The sequence below is a fragment of the Chenopodium album genome, chromosome 26 (genome assembly GCF_948465745.1).
Source record: "Chenopodium album chromosome 26, dcCheAlbu1.1, whole genome shotgun sequence".
Classification (NCBI taxonomy): domain Eukaryota; kingdom Viridiplantae; phylum Streptophyta; class Magnoliopsida; order Caryophyllales; family Amaranthaceae; genus Chenopodium; species Chenopodium album.
Genome location: NC_137859.1, coordinates 31565761 through 31575982, shown reverse-complemented (window position 1 = coordinate 31575982; position 10222 = coordinate 31565761). Strand labels below are relative to the sequence as shown.

At 35.2% G+C, this 10222-nt stretch overlaps 1 protein-coding gene across 1 annotated transcript; it reads right to left on the bottom strand.

Annotated features, from left to right (window-relative positions):
* Positions 1-279: 279 nt before the first annotated feature.
* Positions 280-5458, bottom strand: LOC145616447 (aspartic proteinase 36-like). The gene is made up of 10 exons (XM_081671162.1): positions 4930-5458; positions 4381-4510; positions 4033-4283; positions 3605-3832; positions 2768-2930; positions 2150-2223; positions 1955-2051; positions 1782-1851; positions 986-1057; positions 280-906 (listed from the first exon to the last, which is right to left on the bottom strand). The coding sequence occupies exons 1-10, from the start codon at positions 5220-5222 to the stop codon at positions 746-748; spliced, it is 1539 nt and encodes a 512-aa protein (XP_081527288.1). The 5' UTR covers positions 5223-5458; the 3' UTR covers positions 280-745.
* Between the last annotated feature and the right edge of the window lie 4764 nt (positions 5459-10222).

Sequence of the window (10222 nt, the reverse complement as noted above, 5' to 3'; positions counted from 1 at the left end):
TGTAACATAAATTTAAGTTTAGTTTGACATTATTTTTTGTTTTCATTTTTTTTTTTCAAAAAAATAAAGGCATTTCCACTTATATTTGTTAGTTTTTAAAACAATCATGATTTTAATAAGTTTGACTACGCCCTTAAAAAAAAAAAAAGTTTGACTACATTTAAATTCATTATATGACATACATCATATGATTTTCAAAAACAAAAAGCAAAAAACTATATTGATGCCAAACTTACCACAATAAGAAAGAACGTTATTATATCAAAAAAAAAAAAAAAGTAAATTATAATGTAAACATCATCGAAGGATTCTAAAATATTAACAATTATTCTCCCTAAAAGATAGTATCCAGAATCAACTTTGCAATTACAACTTCGGGGAAAAAAATCTTACAAAAAAGAAAGCATAAGAATTAAAACAAAATAGTATTGTAACTTGTAAGGTTCCTCTTGTCCTGGAACGAAACCTCCTGCAACTCGAATGATATCACTGTATTCTACTTCAGCTGTCGTGGTACTAATTCTACAACAGTTGACATACAACATTAGCACTATACGAATAATTTACATTCCTGACACTGATTTAGACTACAAATTGGGCGAATCTGCGTGCACACATGAGAAATTTCAGCATCACGTAGGATTCGAAAAATACAATATGATCATAGACAAAACTACACTGCCTTGCCAATCAATGGTAATAGCGATTGACAAAACAAAAGATTGGGTATTCTCTGAAAGGTTAGCTACAGGATCAGAAAGGTTATAATCTGTGCAATAAGAGCCTCAAAGAGAGAAGGTATGAGACCCAGGAGAAAGTTTTTGGATGAGCTGCTAACGCTTACTTGCCCAGCGTTAATGAATTCATCCCTGCCAAATGTAACGGAGACATTGACAGACAAGGAACCTGTGAAATGAGCACATCAGTCAGACATCTTTCAGAGCACTAGAAGAGCAGTGGGTAAATGAGATGCATCTGTACTTACAGTCGTAATTAGCCCATCCAACTCTCTGATGAAAAAGATCATAAACAACAATCTTATCCTTCAAAACAAGGTCTGCAGTAAATCAAAAGTCAAATTATATATGTGAAATGTTTGAAGCTTCAGACGGTACAAATTTAGACGTGTCACTAATAGTAGTAGAAGGGGGAAAAAAAAAAAAAAATCTGTCACAGAAAGACGAAATCAATTGCAATTTTGGCTACTAAAAGGTGCTGACACTATGCCTTTCAAAAACTTCCTCTTAGTTTCTTACGCAGTACCATACACCTTGATCTCTCTAGACTTGACTCATGGAGAAAACATCACACAATAACTTGACGTAGAGTTGAATGCACATGAAATTCTTGTTCATAGAATCATAGTCTAAAGACTCTAACCCATTGAACGACGACAGAACTCAATCTCCCCCCTCCCCCGTCAAGCTATGTAACAAGGCAGACCCTATGGACGTGACTACGTGAGGCAAGTTGAAATTCTATGATATCTTCCAAGCCTCTATAGTTATGACAGGAATGCATGGAAGTTTGTACTTAGTAGATTGATGATTATTAATGATTCAGTATTCAACTGCTACATTACCCCTTGTCTGTACTTCAGATGAAAACTGACAACCACTCACCCAACTTTAGCATAAAAGGAAATTGCAATATTTCTCTGCCAAGTGAAGTCAAGTACGATGCTTAATTAAGTAAAAGCAGCATAGAGCATACTAGTACTACAATTTCAAGTCTACATTCCGGTGGATCTGTATGAAAAATAGAAACATGATGTAACTAACCTCCTAATATCGAAATTCCTTGACCCTGCTGAACCTTCTGAAATCCTATACACCAAAGTGCAGCACCATCCTGTTTCGCCAAATGGCACAAATGTTTTTTAGTATCACAATAACAGAGGGTTCACATATAAAATAAATTCAAAATTTCACAGAGCGAAGGCTGAATGACTTACGACAAAGCCCATATGTACAAGGTAGTCTTCTGGTCTCAACACCATGGACGCACCACCCGCAAAGTTGAAGCTCATAGGTGGAAACAAACCACTTACACTAAGAACAGAATTAAATTTATCACCAGATGTTCAGGCCAATACCAGCAAATTTTACAAAGAATGAAACAACAAGAAGGGAACATGAATAAGACAGACCTTACTAAAACCTTGTAACATTGATCTCCTTTGAAAACAAGGGGTTTTGTAGATTGTGAAACTGCACTGGTTACCTGCACACAACAAGACAATGAGAAAGCCTGATACCAAGACAATGAGAGAGCACCAAAAAGGTGATAGTGATTTATTTCACTGTGATATGAATGATATCATTAACAGCTACATCACCAATCTGACAATCTGACAGAACTTTGGGTGGTCAGTTCACTAGTCTATTAGCATTGACATGTAAAAGGCAAAAATGAATATTCAACAGAATATTTTTCTTAGCCTTCTCAAGCTCCACATTGGAAATCGGCTTTGCTTACCTCAAGATAAGATTCAACTTCTTCCAACACTGCCCTCGAGGGGTGAGGCAATGTCCTGAGGCTATCTTTTAGTTAGAAAAGAGATGCCATAGTTTATCATCAACCTTATGAGACAATATATGAGCTAAAATAATAATCAACCACTAAAATAAGAAGACCTTTTCCCAACAAAAAGAAACTTAAAGAAAAAAAGATATTCCAGCCAACTTTTAAGTTCTACCAAAATTAAAAGCTTCAAAGGAAAGGAGACATATATACTACTAATTTTGTAACGAGCAGTAAGACTCACCGCTTCAACTAAAGGGTCATAAGCTTCTTCAATCAGATATGCCAAAGTAGTTCCAGAGTCGATAATTGTTCCTCGGTTGTTTGATGTTGCAAACACTGATTGATCAATTGGCAACAATCTCCCATTCACCGCAATGCTCTGCAGGTCCAAATTATAATGAGGCCTGAAAAGTTTTGTATTACAAGCTGTCAAACTGAGTAAGAAGCAAAGATTGAATTACAAGAAAGGTCAACATTATAATTTTCAGTGTTTAAGACTGAATAGTTAATAGTCATAAGCTTCTGAGTATCTTGCAAAGAAAATGGCAAGAGGAGCTGTCATAAGAAAACTACTGCCAAGGCAGAGAGTCAGAGACACTAACTTTAATAACTTCAACACTTTCACTAATGTTTCTCCTCTATTTCATTCTTCCTTCTCAATTTATTGTTGAGCTAACTTCCTTTTTAAACAGTCTTTAGGCCCTTAAGCGATTTGCAACAGAGTATTCATTAAAAATCTGTCATTATCTTGGAAGAACTAAGTTCATATGCAACCATGGCAGGATGTATCACCCCACCGAAGGAAAATAACACTGTTTTCCTATAGTATAATGCATAAGCAGAGAATAGACCAAACTACACCACTCTATGACTAAAACAGATGGTAAAAAAAATCTATGTAGATATCTTGAGATTATAAAAAAGAACTCTATAAATAATGACAAACCGTTTAACTTGAATACACACCAATATTAAGCCTTACATATTACAGTCAAAAGAAGTAAGAACAATGCAAGAAAGTGAGTAATACAGAAAATTCACAAGTTAGATGTTCTTAAAGGAGAATAGAAAAACATACTGTGATGGCACAAGCGGACTATACACAATATTTGGCTCCAAAATCTCACCAAGGACCAGAATACCACCACCACTTCCCCCTCCTTTCAAACAATGGGAAAATGAACGAGGTGTTATTCCTCTAGAAGATAATTGGGATACAACAGACAATCCCTGCTGACCAAAACCAAAGATCCCATCAATAGCACGCTCTGACTTGGTCAAGTCCCCAGATTGATAATTGCTGCATCTGCAGCCAGCAATAAAGCCAAAAGGAGTTATAATTGAAATTATTGTAAGAGTACGAAAAATCAAGGAGAGCAATCATGAACTGAACATGCTAAAGGGTTTTGCAATAAAGCAATTCTCTACACATACTTTATCCTTCATAAAGTGATAGCAGGATAGACCAACATCACAAACAAATTATAACAGGAAAATAGTGCTCACCCAAAAACGATAGAGGCAGATGAGTTAGCAACCAAAGAGTTCCCAAGAATCATATCAAAATACAGCATATCAGACACATAAAACCCTGATGTTCCACTTCCATCGCCATATTGGAACGAGTAACCACACTGTTTAGTTTCAGCTGAGCACTGAGACGATGCTGATGGAACCATAGTAGTACATATCGGGTCTGAACAAGAAACTGTGTTTGCAGTCGAGGAGCCAGTGATATCATAGAAATTGAGATCAATCTATAAGAAGCCAAAACAAAATCAAAACAGCTGTCAGGCATCAATTAAACAAGCAAACAAGCTCGACCACAGCACAACAATGAGCAGAAAACATTACCCCAAGGCCACTCGTCCTTGGACAATCGATACATGAATTGCAAGTTATCCACAATATGTCGCTTCCAGTGTCAATCTGCACATTGTATTCCCTTGGAGGAGTTCCTAATCTCACTCTAGTAAAATAGAGCCTACCTTAAACCAACACCATCACAAAATCAAAAACTCGAAAACCAGACTTTCATTAATACAATTACAAATGCTAAATGCAGCATCACACTATGCACTAATAAAAAAAACCCTCCAAACAAATAGAAAAAAAAAAAAAAAAAAAAAAACTTCTTTTTTCTGGGAAAATTCAACCCAAAAAAAGTAAAATTCACACTTACTAGAAAACATTCTTTTCTTGGAAAATTTAAGTATTTAACCCAAATATAGCAAAATACATATAGAGTGTAAATCAACCAAAGTTCAACAAACTAAAACTCAGAATTCTTCAACAACCCATCAAAAGAAACAATTAAAATTCAAGAACCAACAAAACCCCATAATTAAATCACCAAAAAAAACAGAATAAAAATCAAATTACAGCAAAATTAATCATTCATACCCAACAAGGTAAGGATCAGAGGTACCCTGAACAGAAAAATCAACAACCCCACCACCACCACCTCCTCCGCCGCCACCACCGCCGGCGCCGGCGCCGGCGCCTTGCAAGATTCGTTCATGGCGTGCAGCATCACGAGCACGAAGAACCTTAAACTCCACTTTCTCATTCACCGGGAAAATCCTCTCAAGTTGTAAAACAGTCGCCGGAAAACTACTGCAAACCACCGTCACCGGCAACACTACGGCGGCGATTATAAGCATAAACGCCGCCGTCGCCGGTGGAAGTTGAAGCATCCCAGAATTCCTCACTGTTTTTCTTGTCTCTTTTTGTTTGTTTCTCTCTCTTTTTACTCAACTGGGAAAAAACTGATTGTTTGAAGTTTGAAGAAGTGTGTTAATGGCGGAAATCAAGGCGGCTTTTTTTTTTTTCTTTTTTTTGGGTTCCAAATTTTTACTTTTGGTATTTTAATTTTGTGTAGAAGAAATGTTTTTCTTTTTCTTCGCAAAGTTGCTGATTGTGGGGGGTGCTGTGTTTGGTGACTATAATACTGTGTTATTGGTCTTCTTTTTATTTCAAAGGGGATTGTGTAACGTTGGAAAAACATTTTTTGGTAGGGTCAACTCTGGTCTACTATTATAAAGATAAATGAGGAAAAGACAGAAATACCCTTGATAAATTGTGCTTGTGAGTCCTACGAAGCATGTAAGTTTTTACTCTCGGGAGTATGGTGTTTGGTGTACAACAAAATCTCGAGTGTATGATTTTAAAGTGTATACAGTCACTGGCGGATCTTAGCGACCTTCTTTTGGGGGCCGAATTAAAGTTCAATTTCTAAGAAAACTTTTTTTGACTTTACACATGTATTATCTTGACACATTATTTTAATTTGCTTGGCCAACCTAATTCATGTATTGTTTTGACATATTATAATTGCGTAACTTATCAAATTAAAGTGAAATATATACAAAGTACTGCCTTTGTTTTTTACTGCAACAAAAGAATTACAATAAACAATAACGTTTGTAGATAAAATGCCATTAAATATTTAGAAATGTAAGTATTTTTATTTGCTTGTATGTTGTATGTATAGAATTTGATGTAATTGTCTAAGAGGTTACATTGAGGACACTAAGTAAATTAGTCTAAGTAGAAAATCTAATATATATATATATATATATATATATATATATATATATATATATATATATATATATATATATATATATATATATATATATATATATATATATATATATATATATATATTTAAAGGGGAGTTTTTTTCCGAGTTTTTAGAGAGCCACGTAGGATCTAATTTTCTCAGCGCGCCATGTAGGATTATAAATCTTAGTAGTAGCCAATTAAATAAGAGATTATTAATTTTTTTTTAGAATTAAATAATTCAAATGCCACATAAGCAAAATTGGCGAAAGAGATTTTTAAGTTTAAATAATTAAATATTAAATATTATCTTTTAATATTAGAAATTTTATCTAAATATATAACAAATTTTAGCTCATAAGTACAAAAAAAAATAAAAAAATAAAAAATAAAAATCAAACCAAAAAAAAAAAAATAAACAAACCGTGCATCGCACGGGCTTCATCTAGTAATTTTTAAATCAAAATCTAAGGGGGGCCAAGCCCAGCCTTGCCCCTTAGAAGATCCGCCAGTGTGTACAGTTCAACTTGTTAACTATATTTTCTTGGTTTTTTTACCCCATATTTTATGAATTTATAGTCAATTTTGAAAAGAATAATTCCACCTTTGTACAATTCAACTTGTTATTTTGTTAACTATATTTCAAATAAGATGAATTCAAGATATATAGAGCTTATTCAAGTTAAATTTACAACTAACAATAAGTTTAAAATTTTCAGAAATTAAAACACTTTCTCTCTCTAGGAATTAGAAATCCCTGTTCCTATCCATCACCGCTTCCACCGCCCCTCTCTTTCTTATCCCCTGCTCGCCGGCGACAGGCGCGGCTTGCCTAGCCGTCACCGGCAAGCCCAGCCTTTCAATTCGTTTCCTTTAATTTCCTGTTTTGGTTTCGTTTCTTAGCTTACTTTCTTTTCAATTTGCTCAATAAAGAAGACAAGAAGACCGAGTTCCCGTCAACTTCATCGATTCTTTGCGGTCGTCAATTGTTTTAGGTTTCAATTAACCAACGAAACAAGAAGCCAAGGCTATCCTTATCGCCCCCGTCGAAAGGAATTTTGTAAGTTGTACTCCCGGCGGACAGGGTAAAGTTAAGGCTAGGGTTTCCCTCCCTTAATCCACGGTTCGATTTGGGTGAGGTGGTTCTTCTTGCGCTGGCCTCTGGCGGCTGTTCTCAGTGGTGGATTAGAGCTCAACGGTGCGGTAGTTTCTTGTTATCTTCTCTCTGTTTAGAGTAGCTTTGTGAGTTTTTATTCTGTTTTTTAGGTGTTCTCTATTTGCTTGGTTTGTTCTTGTTTTAACTTAGGTAGTTTGCTCTGGTTGTTTTAGCTTTCTGCCTTTGTTTCAAGAGTCTTTAGTTTTGATGTTTTGGCTTGTGCTGGGGCATCTTTTGGTAGTACTCTCTTATGGAGGATAAAGAAGTGGAATCTTTCGGGTCTTGTTGGGTAGTTTTGCTCTGATTGTTAGAAATTGCAAGGTCAAGTTCAACCTTGCTTGTGGTGTTGGTGGTCCTGTTGAGTGCCTTTTTGGGGTGTGACTATGGTTCTTTGGAAGTTATAGGTGAGTGGGTCACCGAGTGATTTAAAGAGGTTTTGTTTATTAGTAGTGTGGTCTTCCAGGGGGTTGTTTTAAAGAGGTTTCTGCATTTGGAGTTCGCCAGTGGTAGGTGTTTTTGAGTAGAGAGGTTTGTTGGCTCGTTCTGTTGTTTCGTGGTTTTGGGATGATAAGAGCATTCAGTCAGTAACTATCATCCCATTGTTAGTGTTTGTGGTGGCATCGTCAGCCATCGCTGTTAATCCAAATCTTGAAGGAGGCTCCTCATCTTTAAAGTTTGGGGTAAGCAAAGTCCTCCAATGTCCTACTCTCATTGTTGGTAGAGTTGCAGGCAGAGAACTTGCATTGTCGTGAAAGATTTCTCATGGTAGATTCATAAGAAAAAATGACTCTTTTGGTAGTTTTTCCAGACTCCTAGGAAGTAGTTACACTTTGTCATCCCTAGGAGTGGAATGGTGTCAATGTTCGGGTTTTCTACAACAGGGTGCAGTCTTTCGGTCGGTGTTGGTCTCAACAACTTTACTTGTGCTTTTGCTCTTAGGTTACTGCAAGCTTCAGATCTCTCTTGGTTCATCTCCAGTTTTTCGGTTCAATTGGCAATCTGGTCCACAATGAAGTTTTGGTGGGTTTCTTTTGGTTTTCCCGACTCCAAAGTCATTGGTGTTATGCAATTGGTGGTCTTTATCACGACTCCAGTTATTGGTCCTCAGCAAAGTTACGCAGGGTTGCTAGTGCTAGTTTGCTGGTAGTGTGTTTAGTTTCATGTGTTAGCTTGTTTTTTTAGTAATTTTTAGTACTTAGGTTGTAATTTGCCTTTTATTTATGAAGTTCTCACTGTAAAAAAAATAAAAAATAAAAAATAAAACAATAAGTTTAGTTAGATTTTTTTTTTATTATTTTTTTTTTTGAGGAAATAAGTTTAGTTAGATTAAAAAAATTCAAATAATTCTTCAAAAAAAAAAAATCAAATAGTTAATATGTGGAACTATATGCATAGAACGTTTCTTAATCAATCCAATTTTTTTTGGAAAAATTGTCAGGAACTACACGCTTAATAGGGGTATTTGGAAACAACTACCCACTAAAAAATATTGTCAAAAAAACTACCCCCTTAATTTAAAAAGTTAGAGTAGCACTACCCATTTGCATTTTCCGCGCGAGAATGTCCGGCGTGTGGGCCTACTTTTTCAAATTTTCTCTGAAAAGACACGATGCAATGATAAATTGGACCTTAATTCGTAACCCTAGGATAACCAATTTGAATTAAAAGCAACAAATTCAACTAATTTCAAATTATCCCCAATTTCTAAGAACCCTAATTTTTCTAATCGTGACACCCTAACATCAAAATTCATAATTAATAGATTAAAAGAGAAGAATTAACTATGAATTGCATACCCTACTTGTCTTCACTTCTTCAATTAGGGATTTTTAGAAAAAAAATTGAAAAAGTAGGCCCCACACACCGGACTTTCTCACCGGAAAATGCAAATGGGTAATGCTACTCTAAGTTTTTAAATTTAGGGGGTAGTTTTTTTGATAAATTTTTTTAGTGGGTAGTTGTTTCCAAATACCCCTATTAAGCATGTAGTTCCTGACAATTTTTTTTTTTTTTTTTTTTTTTTTGGACAAGGGTTAAAATCTAAAACTACAACACATTGTTTCAAAAAAAAAAAACTACAACACATTACTATTAAGGCAAATTAAATGCTGTAGGCACAAAAATTTTATATAAGTGCCACATTGGATATTATATGAGTCAAAGTCAAAGTATTGACTCATGTTTATTTGACTTTTAATTAATTAATTAATTTGGGTGAAATAACTTAAATTAGCCCATTTTAATTAGTGTTATATTATTGTCAAGCCCAACTCCAATGTATACATCAAACCCTAACCCTAAGAGTCACTCACTCTATAAATAGAGCACTCTACATCATTTGAAGGGAGAGGAAATAAAACAGAGAGAAAAACCTAGAGTAAACAAGGAGATCAAAATACAGAGAAAGCCTCTCAAATATTCAAAACCTTTTCAAAGAAACCTCTCAAACACTCTAAACCTCTCTCCAGAGAAAACATCTCATCAAATACTCTAAACCATTTTAGAGAAAACATCTCAAACCTAGAAGAACAACAAGCATTAGACATGCCGTTCTACTCTAGAAGATCAGCCGTGGAAGAGATCAAGCCTCGACGGCCCTCAACACGGAAGACAGAAGGAATTCAAATCATCAAGAACGTCTGTTCAACCTCTACCGCAAATATTCATTGATCAAGATCAAGCCTCGTCGGCCCTCAATCAAGAATTCAAGTCAAAGGTCTACGTCAACAGTACAACAAATTATAGGTGTACATCAACATAAGTCAAAGTTCTGCATCAAATCTTCGATCGAAATCAAGCCTCAACGACCCTCGTTCATGAATCAAGTCAAGTTGTGAATTACGTCAAAGTCAAAGTGGAGATCGAATCAGAGGAGCAAATTAGAGATTGTACCCAAAATTATCAAATTAATAAAATTAATTCTTTGTTGCATTTGTTTTGAATCTATATTTCGCAGATTCAAAATTTGTGTTTACA